General features: G+C 38.8%; 1 protein-coding gene and 1 long non-coding RNA gene across 4 annotated transcripts in view; one reads left to right on the top strand and one right to left on the bottom strand.

Annotated features, from left to right (window-relative positions):
• Positions 1-4,747: 4,747 nt before the first annotated feature.
• IMPG2 (interphotoreceptor matrix proteoglycan 2) overlaps positions 4,748-27,735 on the bottom strand; it is a 73,774-nt gene continuing 50,786 nt past the window's right edge. The window contains exons 12-19 of one of the 3 annotated variants that reach the window (XM_040225757.1): positions 20,663-20,966; positions 18,391-19,685; positions 17,585-17,804; positions 11,378-11,588; positions 9,708-9,896; positions 7,558-7,759; positions 6,988-7,067; positions 4,748-5,210 (exon numbers count right to left, since the gene is read on the bottom strand). In XM_040225757.1, the coding sequence (XP_040081691.1) occupies positions 5,195-5,210; positions 6,988-7,067; positions 7,558-7,759; positions 9,708-9,896; positions 11,378-11,588; positions 17,585-17,804; positions 18,391-19,685; positions 20,663-20,966 (2,517 nt within the window). In that variant the 3' untranslated portion in view covers positions 4,748-5,194. The remainder of the gene's footprint in view (positions 5,211-6,987; positions 7,068-7,557; positions 7,760-9,707; positions 9,897-11,377; positions 11,589-17,584; positions 17,805-18,390; positions 19,686-20,662; positions 20,967-27,735) is intronic. The other 2 variants (XM_040225755.1, XM_040225756.1) reach the window with 2 other exon arrangements.
• Positions 7,989-27,014, top strand: LOC120852545. The gene is made up of 3 exons (XR_005718585.1): positions 7,989-7,999; positions 21,460-21,469; positions 26,746-27,014. It is a non-coding gene; the product is annotated as an uncharacterized LOC120852545 (long non-coding RNA).

Raw genomic sequence — 27,735 nt, 5'->3', positions numbered from 1 at the left:
GACACATTTCTCCCAGGTTGAGTTTTTGTAATACAGTCTTTGGAGTCAAATCAAGACCACCCTTTTCTTTCCTAAGACTGATTTAGGACATCATCAGGCCCTCTTGCCAGCAAGACATCATGCAAACATAGGGGAAAAAACATTAAGTTGAGGTTTCTGATGCTTAGGTAAGTGGTAACTGACCTACCCAGGCAGAATTGCTTTACATTGCTCTTATACCATGTTCATGCCTTCTTGTTCTCTTGTAGACAGGTCACCAGTTCCTTCTCTTGTTATAGACCATCTGGTGTTAGCTGCTCACCCTTAATCTTTCTTTAATCAGCTCCACCAGTTTTCCTTCCATCCCTGCCTTAAGCAAATGAGGAAAAAAATGAAAGTTTCTAAGACTTTAAAAGACTGAAGTTCAAGAGAGGCCAAATAATAACTCAGCATCATTAACTATCAACAAATTTCGGGGCAACAATTGGGCTCTGAATCTGTCTCCAATTCTCAGAGACTCTCACTTCACAAAGATGAATCAAAGACTCTCTCTCCCACACCATGCTCACACTGTATGTATTTCTGAGTGGTAATTACAACTGAACTACTGCTACAATTTACAATGTTTTCCTCTAATTGACAAAAAGTGTAGGGAAATTCTTGAAAGAGAAGTTTATTAATAATGAAAATGGCACAACTCTATACATGAGAAAAAAGACCTTCCATATACATAAAGACTGTTAAAATTTTATTTCTAATTAGCTAGTATTAAGACTAGAGCATGTCAAGCAAACAGTACAGTAACATGAGCTTATCTGACCCATACTTTAAATACAGTGTCATCATAAACAAGATGAAACAGAAAAATCTTTCATTATCCACACTCCATATTGAACATATATTATGGTATGTACATAGTCACTTCATAATCATCACAGTCCACATACATAAATAATTATACCTTATTCTCTGATATTATGGTTACATTTTTCCTATTTATTCCCTTAACCACTAAAAAAGCAACTAAGTGAAGGAAAAAAGGATAAGGAATCATTTCAACTAGGCTGTAGCTGTAAATTGTGTGTTTTAATCTGTCTTATTACCCCAAGGGGAGTGATTTAACCTGTGTCTTGTTAAATCAAACAGATAGTGTAAGGTTTTACAAAAGGTGTGACTCAAGGAAATTTCTATTTAGATTCTTTACATCATCAGTTACTTTCTGGTACCCTCCCACCTTCTCACCTCCAGCCAGGTTCTTCTGCAGAACACAATGCAACTGATTTGATGATTATGACCTTTACACCATTTTTCTGCATTCACTGAACACTTGGGAATAGAATGAGCTAGGAGGCATGACTCATTGCAGCTGGATTGTAAATTTGAAAGGCTGGCCCCACCCATTCTACTGGGAATTGTTAGAAACATTTTAAGGAAAAAAAAAAATGACCCATATTTTTCTTAGCTAAAATATCTCAACTTAATAAGTTTTTCTCCTAAATCAGCTGTTCCCTCATGGAGCAAATACGTTACCTTGTTTTCCCATTTCAAAATGAAACTTCAATTCACAGGCTGATAGATGTCAAAGTATCCATTATTGAAAACATGGAAATGACACAAAGATGCCCACTGCTTAAAAATTATGAGATGGATGAAGGCAAACTTACCAAAAAAAGAATGCAAATAAATAGATCAGGTACACATTTGAGTCAACATGGCTTTAGTGCCTACAAAGAATATTTGTGCAATTTTCATCTTTTGTCAGAAGTAATAATAAATCAGGGTTGTTCAATTACATTACAATTTATTATGTGATAAAAAGTATGAGGAGGGGAGCAGCCAAGCCATGATGACCAGATACTGAGGAAGAGAAAAAACAAAGGGTGGGATTAAGATCAGGTAAAACTTGCACTTGTGTTATTATGTGAAGTAAATGGGACTTTACAGTCCATAACTGTGAACAAATACCCTTAAACCACTGCCATGTGGAAATGGAGTCCTACATATCAAATAAATTTCCCATTATCCAGAACCCAAGAATCCTATACGTATACTCAACTATAAAGGTTACCTCAAAAAAAAAAAAAAAAAAGGTTACCTCTGCAAGACGCCAAAGCACCTTCTGGACCAAAAACAAAAAACCACCTTAAATTCTTTACCATGCACTCTCCAGTTGTGGTGCACTGGCTCTGGAGCTCACAGGCTCAGTAGTTTATAACACACGGGCTTCGTTAATCCATGGCACGTGGGATCTTTCCAACCTAGAGAGCAAACCCTCATCCCCTGCACTGCAAGGTGGATTCTTAACCACTGGACCACTAGGGAAGTCCCAAGAGAAAAGTTCTTTTTAAAAGTTCTTTCAAGATAGTTTATCCTGTAAGACCGATAGCTCTTTTAGCCCTTACAGTGTCAACAGCAGAGGATCTTCACCATGGAAACTTCACTCACCAGTGCTTCTCACTGTGGTTCAATTATGACAGAGGTAAGGCCAAAGTCTTTATTCCTGAACTGAGGAGCTCAGGTCTCACCTTGAGAGTTCAGGAGTTCCTTCCATTAACAGATGTGGAGCAGACATTTGCACAGAGTCAACAAGAGATTTGCTCTTCAGAAATATGTCAGAATTCTTACTTCACTGATGGGCTTCTGGAAACAATCCTCCTTCAGCCCCATTTGTGCTTCTCATAAGTGTTCCACAAGGTGGCCAGTTCTACACCCAAGTCATGTCCAACTAGACTCTGCCAGCAAGCAGACATTCATTTAAAATGTTGCTTTCTAGGGTTAACTGGGTTAGGGTTAATAAAAACAAATTTTCTTTTTCATCTACAACAAGTAAGTTTAGAATCTTCAACAGAGAAATCTTAGGAAGTTTTACAAATAAAATTAAGCATTAAGTAGTGACAAATGTCATTACTATTTACAATGCTTTAAAGATAAATATCATTTCCCTTTCTAATCAGCCCAGTAGAAAATATCCCAGCAGTGGCTTGTACCTATGCTGAACTTTTAGAGAATCTATTATGTGAGTAGAGAATGAAAGAGAATCCCAGGAAACAGGAAATACCAACCTATATAAACATACACTCATAAAACCTGTGATCCATACATACTTTGCAAAATACCTGGATATCTTCAAGGCTTTCAATAGCTTTACTGTGGCATGTACTCATCCCAGCAATTTCGTTTCTGGTGTCTTCATAATGAGTGAAATTGGTAGTCATTAAATTAAGGGGAAAAAAAAATGAACCAAGTATTTTAGCTCATGGTCAATCTATCCCTGGTTAGTAATATCTGGTCATAAAGAAACCAAAATATTTAAGATTATCTTTGACTAACATGAACATACCTAACATGAAACACACCTGCATCAATAATAGCCTATTTACATACACAACTCAATATTAGGAGTGATAGGGCACTCTCCGTGCCCCCTCCAAGGCTACCATTCACAAAGTGCTAGGAAATAGAGTAAAGCTTCCATTTTCGATTAAAATTTATATAAGATGTGACTTTTTCCTACCTTTAGAGAAAAAAAAGTTATTTTAATTGCAATGAAAGTTCTTCCATGTTTTATGTAAGCAGGAGTGAATTTAGATACAAGGTATTCATAAAGAGGCAGCCAACCTATACCATAGGAGGGAGTTAAATGCTGTTTTTGAAATTAAAACACCAGGAACTAGAGGAGGAGATACAAGGTTTGCCCAGGACATGGTGAGGTAGCAGCAGCAGAGTCAGGGAACCCATCTGTTCTGACTCAGCCCACCCATCAATCAGCAAAGTATACTCTCAGTATGGTGGTCTTGATCCACCACCCTCTCCTTCCCTGTCCACTTGATTGAATTCATCTTTAGTCTAAGGAGAACCCTCTAAACTTTATACATATGTGTTGGCTGAGACAGTTTTAAAAAACAGGATATTAACATAATTAACAAAATAATGTGGTTTTGATTAACAGGCTTCAGAAACTGAAAACTCTGGTAGAAGCACGAAGTACAGGCCTAACTCTATCCTCCAGCAAAAAGGTTGCTTTTTCTTCAACAGTTTGATTCAAAAAAGGCTTAATATTTTTAGTTAGGTGAATGTCTGACCATAAACTATGTTAAAACTACTTCAAAAGCTTTTCATTCCAGCTGAACTAACATGATACAAATACTCAGCTATTAAGCTTACTTCCTCCAGTAAGAGTCTCACCTTGTCTTCCTGCTGTGAAACCTGAGGCACAGTTATTAAGAGACACCCTCAGAGACTCAGAAGCAGATAGCAAATGCACCCCCAATTCCCAGACCTGGCTTTTTCCTTATAGAAAACTTTCCAGAATTCACACAGTTTTGATTCCCTTTAAATATAGCTTCCCATCACTTCATAGCAAATAGATGGGGAAACAATGGCAACAGTGACAGTCTTTATTTTGGGGGGCTCCAAAATCACTGCAGATGGTGACTGCAGCCATGAAATTAAAAGACGCTTGCTTCTTGGAAGAAAAACTATGACCAGCCTGGACAGAATATTAAAAAGCAGAGACATTACTTTGCCAACAAAGGTCTGTCTAGTCAGAGCTATGGTTTTTTCAGTAGTCATGTATGGATGTGAGAGTTGGACTATAAACAAAGCTGAGTGCTGAAGAATTGATGCTTTTGAACTGTGGTCTTGGAGAAGACTCTTCTCGAGAGTCCCCTGGACTGCAAGGAGATTCAACCAGTCCATCCTAAAGGAGATCAGTCCTGAATATTCATTGGAAGGATTGATGCTGACGCTGAAACTCCAATACTTTGGCCACCTGATGTGAAGACCTGACTCATTTGAAAAGACCGTGATGCTGGGAAAGGTGGAAAGCGGGAGGAGAAGGCAATGACAGAGGATGAGATGGTTGGATGGCATCACCGACTCAATGGACATGACTTTGAGTAAACTCCAAGAGCTGGTGATGGACAGGGAGGCCTGGCGTGCTGCAGTCCATGGGCTTGCAAAAGAATGTTCAGACACAACTGAGTGACTGAACTGAACTGAAATACAGCTTTTGGTCTTTGTGGATATAAATACCATCACATCTCTGGCCAAATTCTAAAATTTTAAACTAGAAAAAAATTTTGAGTCCTGAATTTAATTTTTTAATAGAAAATTCTTCTTGCAACAGAGTTCCAAATCCAGGTTAATTAATATGATGTAATGAGCGATCTCCATCTTCTCTAGGCTTCTAATCAGTTGCAAATATGAGTTTTGATTAAAGCTCTTCCCTGCTATGAAACAAACAAAGAGCAATTAGTTGAAAAAAGCTAAAAGGTACTGAAATGCACTTTTGTTGAAATGTATTGTCAAACTATATTCCTAAAATTACCCATCCTTTCTTTGCAGGAAAGCTGCCCTGTGCTTTGCTAAGTAAAAAAAAAAAAAAAATCCAGTCTACAGAGACTATGTAATATTTTTACTGAATCCTAAACCAAGTCCATTAATACTTTCATGAGCTACTGGTAGATGACAACTCCAGACTACATGAAAACTGAAAATGTACTGATCACGTCCCTAACATTTTTTCAATGCTGTCTCCTGACTGAACAATCCCCTTAGGGTTACAGTGTCTGTGTGAACATTCTTTTGTTTCACTGGATCTTGTTTAACTCTTCTTTGTTATATGATTTTTTTTCATATATTTTAATGCCAAACAGTTTACCAGAAGAAAGTGAAGCATGTAGTCAATCTGCCTGTCCCTAATTAGGCTCTCCTGGTTCCTCTCTGGAATTCTTAGCCTAGATGAGATACATTTTTAATTCAGGAAACACAGATGGCTCTCAGGGGCTTATAAAAGGGTCTTAGGAAAGATTAAAAAAAATCAGTCATGCTCTGTCTATTGGATACCACTGAAGTTGCGCCATAGGTCATCTACTGGCTGGAGATACAGAGATTAGCGAATATCCTGGATTAAAAGGTAGAATCCTATTAATATTGCTTTGATAGCACTCAAGCAAGGTTTGCAGTAACTCCCATTGGCCAAGTCAGATGTTCAGAGAGTTTTCTTCTCAAAGGAGTATCTATCATGCATGTGGAACTAGAAAAGCATCTTCTTTAGTTTCCTTTGGTGTCAATCCATCCGTTCCTATCAGAGGAACCATGAGTGAGGGGCTGCCTGACAAAGAAGGGGATTTGGAGCAAAGGGGCAGAGGCTCCAACCAGAACCACATGTGTGGTTGATCCTTTATCAGTTTCTTCTATAAGCAGGCATGAATTGCTCTAGTTTTCCTCTTCTAAAAGCCAGGTGCCATTATCTGGCCTGGGTGAGACCCATCCATGAGGAAGCACCTTTCCAAGGGCAGCTGTCGGACCAAATATCAAAACCAAATAATAATCCCACCCACTACATTTAGTTAACATCTATATATGGTCTCTTTACAAGGGTATAGTATTTTTGTAACCTACATCTTGTTATGGATCCTGAGATGCAAAGGGAAGACAAAAAAACTATGGACACTTGCCCAAAATGTATGCTGAAAAAAGTAATGGAAAAAGACATATTGAAAAGTAAGGTGAAGTTGAAAGAAGCAAGAGACACACTTGAATGAGATCTGCCTCATTCAAAGTATACCTAAAAGAATCTACAGAGATAGGAAAGGAAGTATATGTTAAAATATGTGAGCATTTGTGGCTATTCAAACAGGTGACTCTATGTTAATAAGAGAAAATATGACAGAGCGAGGAAGCTTTAGTTTAGAACACAGAGTGTCTTTGTTTTCAATCTTCATTGGCACTTGCTGTCATTGTGATCTTGAGTAAGACTCTCCATTTCTTTGATGTTTCCTTTCCACACTCATAAAACTTATATAAAAAAATTCAACTTGTAAAGGCACTAGAGGGAATAACTGTGGAATCAGAGTGGATGTGGATTAACTGTAAAGAACTCAACAACGCTGGTTACCAACAAAACCCCTGTCATATGGACAGGAATTAGGTATTCACACTCGTGGCCCTACTGTAAGGCAAACTGTTCAGAATCTGGGTGCAAGTACTCTCTTAAATGCTTACATTTGATGTTCTCTGACAAAAGCTGCAAACTCAGGATCCCTGGCATAGAGTTCCAAAATTCTCATTCTTTCTTGGATTTCCTTTAAGGGAGGAAGGAAGGAAGGAAGAAGAAAAAAAATCCATACATTGCATTAAAAAAAACTTTAATGGCCTTTTAAAAAAGAGGTTTAATTTTTATAAGAGACTGTAGCTTTCTGGACAGTACAGGAGAGAGCTACAGAAAATAACAGATTTTTTTTTAAAAAAAGTGAAAGTTGTGGCTACTACATGAACTGCTCTGAATAACTCAGACATATATTTCTAAGGAGTATGGAGGGAGACATTTGCTAATATTTCTAAGGGAGGAGGGAGACATTTGCTAATAACAATACAAGAATCATTGGGTAGGAAGTATGGTACAACTCAGAACTATATTCTGGCTACATATCACATTGACTGGGAGGTGTCATGAGGTAAAAAAAAACTAATCATGAAATAATTTCCATTCTTTCTTGAAGCCTAAGTATACAAATGAACACACACACACACACACCCCCAGCAGAGCAACAACAGAAAAACCAAGTTTCCTACCTCTCTGGAAAGGTTACTGTTCTCATACATTTGTCTGATCTCTTCCCTGCTCAGACCAGCAATCATCTCTCTGTCTGTGGAGCTGTAGAAGGGCCGCTGAGGGTAGGGGCCCTCATACTGCTCGAGGTCGGCCTCGTAACTTTCAAATACAGGGTTGTGCTTCACGGCACTTTCTACAGATGAGAGGCCGTCTCGCTGCCTGCTGGAGCCACAAAAAGAAAAGTATAATTGACTCAGGTTCTTTTCTGGATGCTCAGCTATTTAGGAGACTATTTACCTGGAGCAAAATTCCTGCTGAGGAAGAGAAAGAGACTAATTGGATACAAATGGGAGGGGAGTGACTGTGGAAAAGATCCAGATCAATCTCAAATATTATTTACTAACTTGTTATCACTATAATTTCCTCAACTACTTGATAAGTCCCCTGTGGGGCCAGTTCCTTGTCTCTTTATTTTTTATTTGCCCTAAAGTGCCTGGTACCTAATGAATGTTGATGGGGAACTATGTCTGCTGATAGAATTTCATTAATATTAATGGAAATATTAAATTTTAAGGAATATTAAATATTAAGCATTTCATTAAAATTAGTGGGAATAGCATCATTATTCCCAGCATAGGTAAATTAAAAATCAGTGTGTAAATACTATTCAGCCATAAAAGGGAATGCATTCGAGTCAGTCCTAATGAGGTGGATGAACACAGTACCTCTTATATAAGAGTGAAGTAAGTCAGAAAGAGAAAAACAAATGTACACTAACACATATATGTGGACTCTAGAAAGATGGTACTGATGAACCTATTTGTAGAGTAGCAATGGAGACACAGACATTGAGGACTGATTTAGGGACAGGGCTGGGGGAGGGGGGAGGAGAGGGTGGTATATACGGAGAGAGTAACATGGAAACATACATTACCATATGTAAAACAACCAATGGGAATTTGCTGTATGACTCAGGAAACTCAAGCTGGGGCTTGGTGACAAACTACAGGAGTAGGATGGAGGCGGGAGGGGGGAGGGATGTTCAAGTGGAAGGAGACGTGGGTAGACCAATGGCTGATTCATGTTCATGTTTAGTAGAAACCAACACAATACTGTAAAGCAATTATCCTTCAATTAAAGATAAATAAATTTTTAAAAAAAATCAGTGTGTAACCACACAAAGAAAGTAATAGAAATTAAAACTCATGGGGGAATGGGCTTCAGTTAAATTCAATTCAGGTCTACAACTATTTACTGAGCACTGATTATGTGCCTAGGAATTTTCTAGATGCTGACAATACAAAGAATTTGTTTGAATCTCTCTAGAACAAGATCATGGTCCAATGAAAAGTCAGAACCAATAAAAAATATAAGCATGATAACAGAATTATGTTCTGGGTGCTATAGGAAACTAGGAGCAGTGCCTCCTCAGCCAAGCCAGAGAGTGAGTGAAGGTAACCTAGGCTGGAAACAGACCTGGAAGCACAGAAGCAAAGTACAGCCAGTGACGGTGATCACATTACACCAAAAGGTCCTTGGATCGCTAGTCTAGCAAGTAGAATAGGTTCTATCTCCTTTATTAATGAACCTATACTTAACTAAAATGAGAATTAGATTCTATTTCTTGTTAAGATTCTTACCTAGATGGAAAATCTGCCTAATTACCACTGGAGTGAGCCAAAGGGGAACAAACTAACAGATCTGGTCCTCACACAGGCCTCACTTTATCTCCATCACTGTTCCAACCCCTCCTGCACCATGCAACAGGCAGTCTGGCCCCATTCAGGGATGCCATTCCTCCATTGTGCAGTGAGGTTCATGCATGCCTCTCTGTTTGTTCCTTCAACTGGCTAGAAAGTTTTCCATCCACCTCCTACAGCAAACATCTATTCTTCTGTCCAGTCAAATACCATAACCATCATTAAAACATCTAAGCTGCCCTCCCCTAGGCAAAACAAATGCATTACTCATCTAGGCATTCTAGCAGGTTGTTCAAACTGTTGCTTATGTTTTTTTCCAGACTGACACCCTCTGAGGACAGGGACCATGTCTCTTCTCAACTTTATAACCCTCTCCCCTCCATTCAGATCCCTTCCAGTACTCAGGACACATAAAGCACGAAATGAATGAATAAAAGGTATTCCAGCAGACAGCAACTGTTTTTATTTACCTGGAGGGTCTCTCTCTTTCCCTCCTAACATATTGAGCTTGAAGAGCCTTGATGACGAAGAAGACTACAGCAGAAGAAATGAGGACAAGTCCAATCATGGAGGCAATGGTGACGCCGATCACCAAGGGCTCAGACACAAACTCTTCGCAGTGCTCACCACGGTACCACCAGTTCTCACCCACCCGGCACCTGGAACAAGAAGTGACCAAGCCCCAGATGAAATCATTCCGTTGAAAGGAACAACAGCAGAACCTTCAGTGGGACTGAGCACAGGTAGAGAGAGAAATGCTGACCACAGGAATCTTCAGTAAAGAGGTAACATTAAAGGCTGTGCATAATGCCTGGCACAGACTCAAGAGGTCCTCAATGACTACTTGTAAAGACTGATAAAAGAATAACTAGACTTATAGAAAGTAGTCTAGTCAACTCTGTTGTTTATGGATAATGAAAAATGGGCCCATTTTCGATAAAGGAAAAAATTGGAGTTAGATCACACAATTTGTCAGCAACAGAGCTGGTCTAGAACCCAGGTCCCCAGACTCCTCACATCCTTCCACCACTCTGCAAACTACACAGCCACACCCTACGCAAAAGCATCCTCAATTCCCAGAGCAGCAATCACTGCTTTATAAAATCAGATTCATTTCTTTGAAAATCAAGAGACTATTTGTCCTCTTAGTTTTATAGCCAAACTTTACATACAGAAAGTCTGAATCATTTCCACCTATTTCCTCTGCTTTTGACATTGATGCCAACACTTTCCCCTTTTGAAATTCACAGACTGTCCTCTTACTGAGGTCCCCACGCCCCCACTTTTTCTCAGCATCCTCCCCTTCACACCTTGTGACTTTGGTTGGATGTGGTAGAGGGGATGGTTGGTTCTGCTCTGTTTAAGTAGAGTGACCAGGGAAGTCTGCCTGAATCTGCTCATCTGGCTGGTATATTTTCTTTGACTCTACCTTTAAAAAATAGAAATTAGATACTTAAAATATCACAACTTTAAATACTTACTATTCTTTATTTTTGAATACTCATTTTGACCAAGAGCAGCCCAAAGCTGTTAAAAACAATTCAAATAGAACAATAAAACTCCTCTGTTTCAGATACAGTATAAAGTGTTGATTATATATCAAAACATAATTTGAGCAGTAATTGCCTTGTTATCACCACTAAAAACCATTATACAAAGATCTCCAACTACTCTAAGTACTCTCCAGAAGACACTAGGAAATGTTTTTCTTACAGCTTCATAGAACATAAGATAAAATAACCCATTGAACCGGGTATAATTCAGCCCTATTAACTGATTCAGTCTTCACGTGTGAACTAGATGGCACCCATCTGGTAGCTCAGTTGGGAAAAAATCTGCCTGCAGTGCAGGAGACCTGGGTTTGATTCCTGGGTCAGGAAGAAGAAGGAAATGGCAACCCACTCCATTCTTGCCTGGAAGAACAAGAATCCCACGAACAGAAGAGCCTGGCGGGCTACAGTCCATGGGGTCACAGGAGTCAGACATGACTTAGCAACTAAACCACCACCACATCTATTACCTAGATATAACTTCTCTAATAAAAATTGTTGTGATCATCCTAACATCATAGGCACAGATCTCTTTCTTCAGAGGAAGCATCTCTAACCTTGTGAAGCCAAAATCTCTCCCTACGACATACCTACAAATGGCCCCATGTCCAGGCATGATGTCACACTTCCCATCATTCAAGCAGAAGTTGGGCTGTAGGTCACAGAGACTCTGACAGGGCAGCTCTTCCACACTCAGGTACCCAGGGTAGCATCTGCACTCTGCCTCTCCACTCCAGGGATTGACCAAACACTCAGAAAATTCATTGCATGCTTGAAACTTGCAAGGGTTGGCTTGATCACCTAAAATACCAAACAAACCAGAGAATGGTATAAGGGAAGGTAAAACATAGGAACTGGGGTATAAGAAGCCCCTCCAATAAGGGTCTCCCATCCAAAGTACCATGGGATAATCCCCTTCCTGAATCACTGAAATATATCACCACCCACACCACAAAAAGTTTCTGATTCGCCCTTGACTGATGATAGCTTTTGTCAAATTTCTTTGAAATGCAGAGCCAAACTATAGGATCCAGTGACCTGGGAGAGCCTTGACCTGTTTTATATAGGAAGCATGTAGAAGATTTAAAACCTATGAACTACAGGTCTAAATTAAACAGTTTTCATGTACCATTCATTTCCACCAACCCTATTCTGCTGTCGTGGTCCTCTACTCCACGTGAGGCTGCCCTACTCCTACCCTCACCTCACTGAGAACATAGGATGCAGAGACAGAGTATAGAGAAGAACTGGGGGAAGCCTCAGGGATGAGTACAGCCCCCAAAGAGCAGTCTAAGAACATCTGAGATTTGTGAAAGTTAATATCATAAAAACATATCAGCCCCACACCACCTCAGGCCATTCTCAACGGTATTCTGGCTTTAGTAATTCCATTTTCCATTCATGGGATGAGAGAAAGTGACATAAAAAAAAATTATTTAGGACAAAACCCAGTCAAAAATGATATAAGAACTGACCATAGATGGCCTTTCATCCTATCGTGGCAAAACTGCATGTTCTTCCCTGGTGAATGGCAATCTCTGAACTACAAAAAGACAAATGGTAATGAAGATACCACAAACAGAAGAAATCACTGGAAATGACCCATGAACTCATCTATATGAAAAAGCATAAGGTTTAGCTAGAAGATGAAGGGAAGGTTGAAAAACAAAAAGCATCGTCTCTCAGTTTCCAGGTAAATTAATATTGCTTTCAGAATCAATAACTTCCTTGCTGCTGTGAAAATTCAAGACATTCTGCACGAATCTGTGACCTTGGAATTTGTAGGTTCTCTGCAGCTAATCTTTCTTGGCCCTATGCAGGAATGAGAGGGGAGGTATTGGGTTGAGTAGCATCCCCTGAAAATTCATGCCCACCTAGAACCTTGGAATATAACTTTGTTTGGAAATAGTGTCTTTGCAAATGCAATCTAGTTGAGATGAGGTCATACTGGATTAGGTTACCCAAAGTCCAATACCTGGTGTCCTTATAAAAAGAGGGAAATCTGGACACAAGGACACAGAAGCAGAAGAGATTAAGAAGAGGTAGCAAGAACACACAGGAGAACTATACTAAAAAGGTCTTAATAAACCAGATAACCACAATGGTGTGGTCACTCATCTAGAGTTGGACACCCTGGAGTGTGAAGTCAAGTGAGCCTTAGGAAGCATTACTACAAAGCTAGTGGAGATGATGGAATTCTAGCTGAGTTTTGAACTACTTCAAATCCTAAAAGACAATGCTATTAAAGTAATGCACTCAATATGCCATCAAATTTGGAAAACTCAGCAGCAGTCACAGGACTGGAAAAGTCCTTTTCTCACTTCAATCCCAAAGAAGGGCAATGTCAAACAATGTTCAAACTACTGTACAATTGCTCTCATTTCACAGGCTAGCAATGTTTTGCTCAAAATCCTCCAAGCTAGGATTCAGCAATACATGAACTGAGAACTTACAGATGTTCAAGCTGGGTTTAGAAAAGGCAGAGGAACCAGAGTTCAAATTGCCAACATTTGTTGGATCATGCAGAAAGCAAAGGAGTGTCAGAAAAACATCTACTTCTGCTCCATTGATTATGCTAAAGCTTTTGACTTTGTGGATAAGAACAAACAGGAAAATTAGTAAAGAAACAGGAGTTCTAGACAACCTTACCTGTCTCCTGATAAACCTGTATAACCTATATGCAGGTCAAGAAGCAATGGTTAGAACTGGACATGGAACAACAGACTGACTCTAAATTGGGAAAGGAGTACAATAAGGCTGTATATTGTTACCCTGTTTATTTAACTTATATGCAGAGCATATCACGTGAAATGCCAGGCTGGATGAATCACAAGGTGGAATCAAGTTTGGCCAGGAGAAATACCAACAACCTTTGATATGCAGATAATACCACTAATGGCAGAAAGTGAAGAGGAACTAAAGAGCCTCTTGATGAGGGTGAAAGATGAGAGTGAAAAAGTTGACCTAAAACTCAACATTAAAAAAACTAAGATCATGGGATCTGATCCCATCACCTCACAGCAAATAGAAGGGGGAAAGTGGAAGCAGTGATAGATTTTATTTTCTTGGGCTCCAAAATCACTGCAGATGGTGAGTACGACCATAAAATTAAAAGACACTTGCTCCATGAAAGGAAAGCTATGACAGACCTAGATAGCATATTAAAAAGCAGACATCACTTTGCCAACAAAGGTCCATATAGTCAAAGCTATGGTCTGTCCAGTTTTCATGTATGGATGTGAGGGTTGGACCATAAAGAAGACTGAGTACCAAAGAACTGATGCTTTTGAATTGTAATACTGGTGAAGACTCTTGAGAGTCCTTTGGACTGCATGAACAAACCAATCAATCCTAAAGAAAATCAACCCTAAATATTCACTGGAAGGACTGTTGCTGAAGCTGAAACTCCAATACTTTGGCCATATGATGTGAAGAGTGGACTCGCTGGAAAAGACTCTGATCCTGGGAAAGACTGAAGGCAAAAGGAGAAGCGGGTGGCAAAGGATGAGATGGTTAGGTATCATCACTGATTCAATGGACATGAATTTGAGCAGACTCTGGTAGATAGCGGAGGACAGAGGAGCCTGATGTCCTGCAGTCCATGGGGTCCCAAAGAGTTGGACTCAACTTAGCAATTGAACAACAACAAAGGATGGTATTGCACAGTCCCCCTTTGTTAATGAAAGTTCAAGAATTTCTGAGACATTATATGTGAAAATAAATTAAGCAAGAGAAAAGTCAATCTTATCTTTAGCCAATCTTCAAATAAAATATAATACTTTAATCTGAAACCTTTTAGCTAAAAATGTATGTGTAATAGGAAAATTCTATTTAAAATTTCTAAAACTCTGTGACCATTCTATGGGTGTAGGTGAGTGCCTAGGGAAAGAAAAAATAGAATCCATAAGGGAAGAAAGATAAATGTTGTCCCCTTTTATTTCCAATCAAGGAGAGAGACTGAGACCAATATTTTAATCATGCAAATAAGAGATTGGTATTTTAAAGTCTCTTTCTAGTCTTTTGTGCACATTAAAGGTAGATGTTCAGAATGGATAGCTCTTCATTTGGAAGAATATTTAATGACTTTATGGGAAAACAGAGGGAGACTTGGAGCTATGCTTGAGATAGGAGACAGCAATCTAAATTGTACAATGAATTACATTCTGGTTTTCCAGGGACAGGCAAAGAGAAGGATTGATGGGTCCCAGAAAATGGGAGTAGAGGAAATATGAAGGTCTGGAAAAATAGCCAGAGGTGCCAGAGTAATGTAGCAATTGACTCTGTACTGGAGGAAAAATCGGCTGTTAAAAGACACCTTTGAAAGCGTGGCTGAGAAATTTGGGGATATTTATACTTAATGGTAATAATTTTTTAACCCATTTTCTGTACTATGACAAAAACTCCTCTATCACCCTCATATCATCAGCAAATATTTGCTGGAATCAACTGCCCTGTATTGAGGGTACTTTGGGAAAATAAAATATGGGACTGTGATCTGTATTGAATTAACATAAAGAACAACCACAAGGGTCAAGAGGTATGGTGAGATTGGAAATTTAAGATAGTTAAATTCCCTGGTAATTCCTAGAGATGTTAGGGCTTGGAGTGGCTAGGATGCAGGTTTTACACTGCACATGATGAGGATGAATGCAAATTCATTTGAATATTAGGGAAAAAGGTGATTCTATAAACCTGGATGACTTGGCATACATCTGACACGTGAGTTACATACAAAATTGAAGTAAATGTACTTATTTAAATACTTCTCTTCAAAAAGAAGTGGGTAGACTTTTGCAAAAGCTTTACAAATCATTACTGCTTGCATTTATATGGATGGTCAAAAGCTTTTATATATGCTATTTGTTTAATCCTTAGAATAGCCCCATGAAATGCTAGCCAAGTAATATTATCCCGTTTGCTATATAAGGGAGTAAGGTTCAGAGATAAAACAGCTCACTAGGATCACACAAATGATAAATGGCAGAGCAGAGGCAAGAAACCAGGCCTTCCAAATTATAATTAATTGCTTCTTCCACTATACCACAAGACCACATGGCAAAAAATGTGCAAATGTCCTTAAAGAACTCAAGTGGCAAGAGATGCGGATATAGGGGAATTAGCTAAATCATTTTCCTCACTTTCAATGAATAATGATCCTTCATGGATTTCAAAGGAAAGAATGTTTGCTTCTTTCCTGATTAAAGAATAGGGCTGACTTCCAAACCAGTTTGAGAGTAAAGGGCACTAGAGAAATTCAAACCCAGACATTCCATCTTACTCCTACTCAAAACCACGCTCCTCTGGTATGCAGAAGGTAAAAAAGAAAAAAGTTTGAGCACCCACCCCTGGAGTTCCTCTCGACCAGTATTCTCTGCATCCAAGTCTTTCAAATAAAAATAATGGTTTATTTCATTCATTCACAGTATTTTTGAGTACCTTCTATATGCAGAGGTTTTGGCTACAAAGTAGCTAATTAAACAGGCAAAATCTCAGTCTGTGTGGATAGTTCCACTGGGAAAAATAGCTATTAAGCAACTATGTACATAAATTAGCATGATTACAACAGTTATAAATTCTACAGAGGGAAAAGAACCAGTCTAGATTATGGATGAATCAGTGAAAGTCTTGAGGAAGAGACATTTGAACAGAGGCATAAAGGGTAAGCAGAAGTCAGCCAAGAGGGGAAAGAGATTCAGGCAAAGACGACAGAGTGTGCAAAGGTTTCAAGACAAGAAAAGTTTGGGGAATCAAAGGAACCCAAAACAAGATAGTCCGAGTAGAACACAGTGAGTAAAAAAGTTCATTTCACTGGGTGATACTGGGGAAGAAGATAGGAACCAGGCCTGTGGTTACTGAACCAGGTAGCCACTGAAAGTATTTTAAGCAGCAGAGTGAAATAATCTGCTCAATGCTCTAGAAAGAGTGCCCTGGGTGCTGTCTGGAAAACTACTGGGAGGGGATGGGAGGGAGGGAAAAAAAGGGAGACAGTGGGGAAACTGGTCCAAATGAAAGATGATGATGGTTTGGCCTAAAGAAGGGGCAGTGAAGGCAGAGAAAAACACATAGATCTGAAATATCTAGAATTTAGTCAATGTAAGTTTAGTGAGTGACTAAAAGTTAGAGGTCATGGAAACTGAGGTATCAGAGTGACTTTCTATGTATCTGGCTTCAGTAGGGGAGTGGATATAATTTCCATTTAACAACAGAGACAAACTGAGAGAAGCAGATTTAGTAGGAAGGTACGAAGAGATGGAAAACAAGGGCTCGGTCTTGGCTTCAGGGCTTAATCTAAGCTTGATATACATAGAATATACCCAAGTTAGATATAGATTCTGGAGCTCAGAAAATAAGCATGATCTGCATATAAAAATGTAGAGAGTTATTGACATTTACATTAGACTTACAATAATAGAAATAGATAAAACAACACAGAAGAATAACACAGAAGGCAAGAGAGTTCACATCTAATGGGGTTCACAACATACAGAGGTAGCAAGAACACATTCAATGGATTAGTAAAAGAGAGAAAAAGACGGAGCAGGTAGAAAAGAGAATGGGAGCTAAGTAAAGATAGCATGTGGGACAATCCTTCTGAAAAGAGAATGATACTGACATCCTTGGAAGAGATAATTTACTAATTATCAAAATGCGGCAAATTTGCCTGACTTAGTCCTCTTTTACCTAGTATTGAACTTATTGGGTAAGTATTGAATTTACCCAATTCAGTGTGGAAGAAAATACACACAAATAATAATTAGATTACACTAAGAAACCATGATAGTATTCAATATCATTACCTGATTCCACATCAAGGGAGTATTTATCAATAGCCAAGTTCATGGTTTGGTAGGCAGTAGTGCAAAAGTCTTCCAGAATCACGTAGACAGCACTGGTGACGTTAGGAAGGACAGACCTGGTGAACTTCATTCGGCTATTCACCACAATACTGCCATTTCTGAAGTTCAGGATTTCTAAATTCTGGAATCCAGTGAGATTTGATTGGAGATAGGGAACCAGCTACAATACATGTAAAATGGTCAGTTTATTGACAAAGTTTTATATTTTGTTCAATACACCAAAAACAAAGAAAGACGAACCTCTCCACTTTTCCAAACTGTATTCTGTTTGCATTAAATTGTTAATCAACAAAAGTATGAACTGTGAATTATTTGAGTCATAAGGTTATCAGAATTATTTAGGAAACCCATGGAACTCACAGTTTAGCCACCAGAGAGTTTATTCTCTGTTTCACTAAAGGATTGTGACAGTGAATGCATTATAGGTAGCTACAAAGCACTGATCTCACAATAAAATGTGAAAATAAATCTTAAACTTGTTTCAGTCCTAGAAATTACAGAATAAAAAATCCAGTATCTAAGTTGTCATATCACTGTTGTGCCACATTTGTGTTTTCCTTTTTTTGTATCCACCTGTCTCATTCTTTTCCTACCAACCCTAGGCCATTACACTATTTGGAGATAATAGGAAATGAAAGTCCACAGCAGACCACACTTTCCTTGGCTCAGATCTTATGTTGTGGGGAAAGAGGGGTGGTTCATATATGATTATTCACTAATGCCCGTATTTCACTTCTTATGCTTACCAGTTCTAAGAATCTTTGCTCCAGGGCTTTATACTCCAAAGAGTTTTTATTAAACAGATCTTCTGAAAACATCATGTTAGTCACTCTGAGGCTGAAGAAAACCACCACAGCTCCAACGGCTTGGGTATGACTCAAGTCATCACTTCTTGTGGGTTGAGCCACAACAGCCATCTCTGTGGAGTGGATATTTGTAGACATTTCCACATAACTACCAACCATGCCACTCTCCTCAGGGATTAGCTCAGGCTGATAGTAATCTGTGCCTATCTGGTCCAACTCTAATGAAATATCCTGTACACCCATAATGACTTCATCTTCCAGCAGGGTGGAACTTATGGTTGAAGGCAATTTGGTAGACTGTGTCATGGAAGCTTTCGACCAGAGCTTGTCAGTACTCTGAGGTGTACTTGCCGATGTGTCTCTGGACAATTTCCCTAAGGGAGAAGTTCTTGCCCAAATGACATCTGACTCTGGCACTGTGGTCCTCAAAACCTGCACATCTGACTTTTCTATTGAAATCTTACTGTCAAACCATTCACGATTAAATGACTCTGTAGTCTGCTCCATATCCTCCTTTAGAAAGTGTTCTACTTGATCTGGTTTATCAGTAGAAGCAGAGACTGCCACAAATGTCAGCAGAGGAGGTGATTTGGTAACTGAGTAATAATCAGTGTCGGGTACCTCTGATGTGTGCTTGGGTAGAGCTGGAGATGCAGATTGAGTTGTGGTCTCTGCAAAGAGGGACACAGTAGGTCCACCAAGGGGCTCATCTTCTGCAAAGTTTGTAGACCCATTAAAAGGCCCATATTCTGAATGCTCAGTATGTTGATGTGCAGAATCTATTTTGTCATCTATAACTAGTTTCACATCTATACCCTCAGTTAGCAAAAGTGAATCCTCAACTTCAAGCCATGACTTGGACAATGGTTCAGTGCTCTTCTCTAATGATGTCTCACTCCATGGCCAGGTAATCAGGTCTTCCTTTTGCCCAGACCCTGAACCCAAACCACTTTCAAACATGAACTCTTTTTCCATAGTTGTGTCTGGCATCCAAGTGCTCACTTCTAATTGGTCTTTGACTTTGGAGGCCAAAGAGTCCATGCCAAACGGTGTAGTTACTTCTTTAGCAAGAAGATCAAATGTGACAGAGGAGACTGGATATGGTGAGGATGGCAAAGATACCCCAGAGTCTTCCATGGATGGTGGTGTTTCTTTTGGCACAGGATAAGTAAATGGACTTGAAGGCAACAGATTAACAGAAAGAAAATCTTCTGACTCTTCAACTTTCATTAATCCTAAAAATAGAGTTTTCCATTAATCAATCTACAAAGATGCCAAAATATATTCCCAGTCCTAATAAAACCAGCTACCTGTTTTTTCCCATTAGATCATGACAGACAGTTGCTGACTTTTACTTTGCCAAATCCAGCAAACAACAAGAAGGGATGATTATGTTTTTGTGATGTGGCACAATCACTCATGATTATAACCCCCTTCCCTGAGGATAACAAAACATCAGGTACTAAAATAACTCATCTTCAAACACTTTGGGTTTTTTTTTAACCTCGTGAAAACAGAGAACTGCTGGTAGCCATATTGACAACAAAGACTAGCTCTAGTAAAATCTTAGGAAGAAAATTCCCTAGGAAATTGAATTCCCATTTCCTGGCTATGTTTATTATCCACCATTCTTCAGGTTCACCCAAAGTTCAAAAACTTGGGCTCATTATTTATATCTTTATTCATCTTCCTCTTTCACCTATACTCTATCCCTGAGTCTCACTGATTTGTCCTCTCCTGCCACATCTAAATCATCTACTTGACTTTCACTTCTTAATCTCTGCTACAGCTTCCCAAGTTCAGACTTTCCCCTTCTCAAGCCTAATGCAAGCTAAAAATCTCTACTGGCCCCAAATTAATCCTATTAAAAGATACTGGCATAATCTTTGAGGCTGTTTGATTACTACTAAAATATTCAAGCAAGTAGAGTAGTTCTTAAATAGTAATATAATTTAATTATATATCCTTTAACAGGACCTTCAAAATATCTATTAGGTGATCTCACCCAAGATATTCATTTCTTATTATTTACCTATTTGGACTCTCCATTTCAAAACATCAAAGCCAATGGCTGCCTTTCTTACACGACTCTCCTAAGACATTTCCTCCCAGTGCATGTGGCCACGCTTTCTTTTAACCCTAGTCTCTTGCTCTCTTCAAAAACTCTGTCATCTGATGCAATAAATTATGAAAAGTGATTAAAATTCCTTACCATCTTCTAATGAGTGAGACCCAGAAGGCCTTTCTTCAGAAGCCACAGGCAGGTCAGTCTGAAGCACTGCTGGGGTGACAGAATGAAGAGTCAAGCCGCTAACGTCTAAAACCTCTGGGGAAGAACTGAGGCTCACCTTCGAGGGAAAGGCTAATTTGGGTGTAGATACTAAATCACCCAAAGGGCTTTCTGACCAGAGTTCCCTGCCAGTGGCTGAAGGAAGGCCAGAGCTGAAACCAACTGGTGAAATACTGCTTGTGGTGGATTCATCTGCTGAGGGCCATTCAGCTTGAGGGGTATTATCCTGGAGGGGCAAAAAGAGGCTAAATCATATCATAGATAAAAGAAACACATACAAATAATTTCAAATAATCATCCATCCATCTACATTCCCAGATTTTACAGGGACAAAAGGCAATGTAATATTGGGGAAGGGATAGGGTATGGGCTCTAGAAGCAAACAGATCTATAATTAAATCCCAATTCAACCACTTACTAGTTGGAAAATCTAGAGAAAAATCATATCACTTGAACCTCACCTGAAAAGTGGGAACAGATGACATATGATCTTTAAAAGATCCCAAACAAAGTGAGTTTGTGGGATAAAACATTGTTTCTCTTGCTTTAGATGGTTCCTTTCCCTCTATTTTATTAGTGTGCTTTATTTTTATTTTTTTTGGCAGTATCATTTATTTATTTATTTTATTTTTTAAATTTTATTTTTACTTTATTTTACTTTACAATACTGTATTGGTTTTGCCATACATTGACATGAATCCACCACGGGTGTATATGAGCTCCCAATTAGTGTGCTTTAAATACATGGACGTTACTAATATCTTTACTTCATTGTCAAAAACCTAAGCACACTGCTCACAGCAGGAAGAACAATTGGTAATTTTATTCATCATTCTGAAAGGTATTAAAAATTAATCATAGGTCTTTTATAAGAAATGCCACCAAGTGAAATGTGGTCTCTTACCTTGAATAAGTAGCCATATTTGCAAATTATAGCAATATCTGTGAATTATAGTACCAGCTTTACAAACATAGTACTAATTGTATCTTAAAATTTAGCTGGTGGCTCAGGAGACCTGGGATTGATCCCTGGGTTGGGAAGATTGCCTGGAGAAGGGAATGGCAATCCAGTCCACTATTCTTGCTTGAAGAATCCCATGGACAGAGGAGCCTGGCAGACTACAACGCATGGGGTTGTAAAGAGTCAGACATGACTGAGAGGCTAAGCACACGCTCAGGAATAGAAAAGTGGACAGAAACACAATCCTTGAACATATTAATTATTTAATCTTGTGAAGATCAGTCTATGTAAAAAGGTTTAATGATGATGTTAATAGGTAAAATGGCCATGACATTCGATAGGAGTTTATATATTCCAATCTATGCTGAATAACAAAACCCAAGAAGTGTCATATGCATAGAAGGAATTCATAAAATATTTCCTAGGTGAAAACTGAAAAAGAAAAATAGAAAAGATCAATAATTCTCTACTCTAAATAGCATTAAAATCTCATGCAGATTTTTTAAAGACTCCAATGCCCAAGCCACACACCCCAGAGATCCTAACTTAACTGGTCTAAGAGAGGGACCAAGACATGGTATTACACTCTTAAAGGTTCCTCAGTAAAGGATGGAGCCTCATCACATGCCCATTGTATTATTCCAGCCTGGGTTTCTAAAATACTTCTTTAGTTGTTGAATCATTATATTTTCTCATTAACTGGAAACTTTAAGAAAATTTCCACAAGCATAAACCTGCCTGAAAACTAGAATTCATGGAATAGCTATGAACAAAATGACATCCAAGAAAACTAAGAATAAGAAACTCTGAACAGAATCCCTTCCCCCTTCCTCCAGGAGATTCCTGGAGGTGGTGAACTTTCACTGGCACATATGCTCAAGCCTAACATGCTTTTTAAACAGAAGCACACAATTTTAAGGTGGCTAACTATAGTCTATGGCCACAAACTAACTCAACCTACTAAGCTATGGAGGGACTCAACTCAGTTACATCACCTAATTATAGTCTTTTATGCTTTGCCTACACACTTTCTCTCGTCTCTCCATCAAAAGTCCACATGATGAAGCATTGGATAGCACACTCCCCCAATCACAAAAGAGGAAACAGGAGGCAAGAAATTACTGAGCATGTCCGAATTCATCCCTTCTTCTAGTGACAAATGCACAGTGGATCATTGGGTATACATAGAAATACTCTCAGTTTCATCTACTATTTCTAAACTAAAAGCACTAAGTCAAGTAACTAATTTTCTTTTGTGGAACTCAGTGACACCAACACTTCGTTCCCTGTTCAGACTCTTTTAATTAGGTCCTATTTTAAGTGGGCCATCCTGTTGATTGTTTTTATCTGTCACAACCCTAGCTCCTTCTCTTCCCTGATAATTTCATCACCCCGCTCCCTTACAAGCTGTCTTCTGTTTGAGTTTGCACGTTTAGAAGCAGAAGATCAAAAAACAGGAAGAGTGAGAGATTAGGGTATTTCTTTCCTCTAAGCCTCCATACTGTGTGTCCCGCAGTAGCTCTGTCCCTCTACCACTGAAGCTTCAGCTCTTACTGGGCTCTGGTCACTCATTTCCTTCCCCTGCCCTAAAACTCAATGGATGGGAATGGCTTCTTACCGCTGTTAGTCTCAGCACACTTTGAGATTTCCTTTTTCATTCCCTTAACCTTGCACTACTATCCAGGGAGTTCTGCTACTACTGAAACCCTAACTGAGCCATGTTCTATGTGCAATGTATTTTAAATATCCATGAAAGTTTGCATCATTTTTGTCAAAAGGTGATTACAAGATTTGTGGTGAAATACAAATGGCCAGAAAAGGAAGAAGAGAATGGATTAAAACAATAACATGAACCAAAAATGGTATCATTCTGGCAAAATTTAATTAGAAACAAAGAATCTAAAGAGTAAAGAGGGCAGTGATGAAAAGGGGATGGTGCAATATTTGTATATATTTTTGGTAATGTGACTTGGTCAAAAATAGGAATTAGATGAAGACACATCTGAGCATTAGACTGGAGTCTAGTGATCTGAGTCTGATGAACTGAATATATAGAGAAAAGCAAAATATATATCAAAGGAAGAGGAAGACCTTCCTCAAAAGACTAGATGTAACTGCTGCAAATGATACATTAAAAAAAAAAAAAAGAACCATTTCAGGATAAGAAATTACCTCTTGGGAATTCTCTCATCAGAAGTGAACCTGAGGATATCAAAACTTGATTCATGAGTAAGGCCAAAAAGATGACTTAAATCAGGGGAAATATTTCTGGCATTTTTCTAGTAAATTTTAGTATTTAAGAGTATGTCATATATATGGAATTTAGAAAGATGGTAATGATAACCCTGAATGTGAGACAGCAAAAGAGACACAGATGTATAAAGCAGTCTTTTGGACTCTGGGAGAGGGAGAATGGGATGATTTGGGAGAATGGCATTGAAACATGTATAATATCATATAAGAAACGAGTTGCCAGTCTAGGCTCGATGCTTGGGGCTGGTGCACTGATGACCCAGAGAGATGGTATGGGGAGGGAGGTGGGAGGGGGGTTCAGAATGGGGAACATGTGTACACCCGTGGCAGATTCATGTTGATGTATGGCAAAACCAATACAGTATTGTAAAGTAAAATAAAGTTAAAAAAAAAAAAGAGTATGTCATCACCAGGAATGAATTTAACCTTCATAACCTCAAAACTCTATATAGGGAAAGCAGCTTGTGATCACTGAGCTATGTACACGGTGCTCCTATATAACCTAGCACCAAAACAGATACATAAAGTTGCCTTATATTTCTGACTAGAGAGTCTAAAACTTTCTGGTTCCTCAAAAATGAGCCAGAGTGATGTCAGCAAGATGAATAAGTAAGACACCCCCAACTCATACTCCCCTTTCAACAACAGCAATTTGCACCCTTTGTGGACAAAAGTGACTTTGTGGGAGCTGCGGGATTCAGTACTATACACCAAGGGACCCAGAAGGAGTCTGGCCCACCTGGCACATTGGGTAATAAGCATATAGACTTCAGCCCTGGCTGTGGACCTGAGGTGGCCCATGAACTGGCTCCAGCCCCTCTTGGACATAATCTGGGAGGCACTGGAGAACAATAACTTGGACAATCACCCGTAAATGAGAGAACCTTTGTGGAAGTCCAAGAGTCCAACAGAGTAGCTCCCCAAACACCACTAAATCCAAGTTCAGACACACTGTTGAGGGTAAGCGAAACAGTTTCACTTTACCCACCTCATCCCTCCAACATGGCAACACAGCCCATGGCCAAGAGAGCACCACTCTGCACAAGATTTCTGCAGAGAGGAAAGTTGAGAGTGTGTGTTAGACTCTGGCTGCCCCAGCTGTGCAGGTCCTTGTATTTCTCTCTCACTCTGACCAGAGTACTGAGTTGTAAGATGCACAACTCGGGGACGGGAAGTGGCTGAAAGAAGAGCAGCCAGGACTCTGAACGTATTAAAGGGATACAGATCCTACTAACTGCATGACGGACTCCATCAGGAGGCTTGACTATGAGTTGCCGAAACGCTTTGCCCACTGATCCCCCTTGCATAGCCCACGGGCACCTCCAGTACTGTGTGTGCCTCACCCCCAAAACACACCTGCTCCATGCCTTCCCCATGGCAGACAGAGCAAGCTTCAGCAGACAGCTAGTGAACAGAAAGCCAGCCTGAATCTATAGGCCAGGGAGAGATGACAAACTTTAGCTTCTGCACTTCCCTTGGGAAAGCAAAAGGAAAGCTATCATCACTCAGCCCAGCGCACTGCAGGATCAAGAGAGGGCACACAAGCTTAAGAAATCTGCCATGAGAGGTAGCAGAAAGCATGCAGAAGGTATATCCATAGGAGGTCTGAGAAAAACAGAAAGAAAATATTCTAATAGTTATATGAAAAGATACTCAAAAATCACCTTTAACAGGGAAATGAATATCAAAACCACAACAAAGCATCATCTCACACCTGTTGGAATGGCTGTTTTTGAAAAAGATAAAAGTGCTGGCAAAGGTGTGTGAAAACTCATGTGCACTGTTAGTGGGAATGTAAACAGGTACAGCCATTGTGGCAAACAGTATACAGTTTCTTCAGAAAAATTAAAAACAGAACTACCATGTGATCCAGCAATCCCACTTCTGGATATATGGCTGCAGAAAACTAAATCAGTCTGTCAAAGAGTTCTCTATACGCTCATGCTCATGCAGCATTATTCAGAATAGTAAGATATGGAAACAACCTGAGTGTCCATCAGTGGATAAATGGATAAAGATGCATTACACACAAACCATGGAATATTATCTAGCCATGAAAGAGAAAGAAGTCCTGCCATTTGTGACAGTATGCTAAGTGAACTAAATCAGAAGAAAAGGTCAAATACTGTATGATACCACTTACATGTAGAATCTGAGAAAGCCAAACTCATAAAAACAGTTGCAGAATGGTGTTTTTCAGGGGCTGGGGGTGAGGAGATGGAGAGATGTCAGTCAAAGAGTACAAACCTGCAGCTATAAACCAAATACATTCTGGGTATCTAATGTACAACATGGTGGCTATAGTTAACAGTACTGTTATAAACTTGAAATTTGCCTAAAGAGTAACTCTTAAATGTTCTTACCACCAAAAAAAAAAAGATAAGTATGTGAAGTGATGGAGCTGTTAACTAACTCTACTGTGATTAAGTACTTCACAATATATCTCAAATCATCATCTTGTACACCTTAAATTTATACAGTGTTCTATGTCAATTATATCTCAAGAAAGAGGAAATAAAAAGAACTGTCCAGATGGAGACAGCAATTCCAGAGTTCAATTCCAGATAAATGAAACAAATTGAAGTCTAGAATGTAGAAGTAAAACAAATAGAAGCTTTTGTTTTGCCAAAGGTTTAGAGCTTTATAAGGCCATCCTTTGGTTTACAAAAATCTTATTTTAGGAAGGAGGGCAGAGCATGCACATATATATGAACGTAATAAAAGTACCAAGTTTTATAACTAGAAAGACTCTTAAGAATCATTTAGTCAAAACTTGCCTATTAAAAATAAGGAACTGAAGTTCATAGACGGGAAATGCCCACAGTCACAAAAAACAGAGAAAAAAAATCTGAACTAGATTCTGAGTTACTAAAATTCTGTCCTTTGGCTTCCTCACCATATCGGACTTTTTGTTGAAGAATACCTGTAAGTGTATATACCCAGAGGGCAAAAGGATTTCCAGAGGAGAAACTAGAGCTAGCAGATTTGGCAGTCAGTTCTCATTCAGGCTGGCATGTGTGCAAAGATCCAAAAGACTCAGGTGATAAAAGAGCAGAGAAAGGAGGAAAGACCATTTTCTAATATTTAAATGTCTGCTATGTTGAATATAAAAGCTATTTGTATATAAGGGAAAGTTTCTTCCTTTCTCATTTTTTTCTTTTATCCTAAAATTATATATGTATTCAATTTTAAGTAAGAAAGCCATTTAGTCAATACTAAGTTCTGGCCCTCAAAAAAGTTGTTATGATGATAAGAATCATACCATACCAGAGAATTCACTTGCTTTCCTCTTAATTATCTGAAACCACTTCTAGAAATGTTTTAAAGCCGCCTGTGCTTCCAGTTGAGTCAGGTATATTTATATCATTGTAATTCTAGGTGTGCACTTTTTCAAAATTCCGGGAGAGATGACTAAGCTCCTCAACCTATGCATAAGAATTTGAGTTTTATCAGACAGAGCCTACGACCTGACACACATTAGGAAAGGCAATTGAATCCTCAATGAAAAAGAAATCCTCATGCAATATACATGATTTCAATATACCGGTAAACTAAATTTCTTTTCATTTTATAAAAATTAAAACAATAAACAATTCTGTAATGAAAGTTAAGCCACAGGTAGGCAACATAAAATGTGATGTATGGCAAAACCAATACAGTATTGTAAAGTAAAAAAAATTAAAAAATTAAAAATAACAATAATAAAATAAATAAGATAAAGTTAAATACACACTAAAAAAAATGTGAAGTAAAACAAATTGATTTTTTTAAATAAAGAAAG

Source organism: Oryx dammah, unplaced genomic scaffold, assembly GCF_014754425.2.
Source record: "Oryx dammah isolate SB20612 unplaced genomic scaffold, SCBI_Odam_1.1 HiC_scaffold_2, whole genome shotgun sequence".
In the NCBI taxonomy this organism is placed as follows: domain Eukaryota; kingdom Metazoa; phylum Chordata; class Mammalia; order Artiodactyla; family Bovidae; genus Oryx; species Oryx dammah.
The sequence above is the reverse complement of the archived record's forward strand: the minus strand, read 5'-3'. Positions and strand labels throughout refer to the sequence as shown.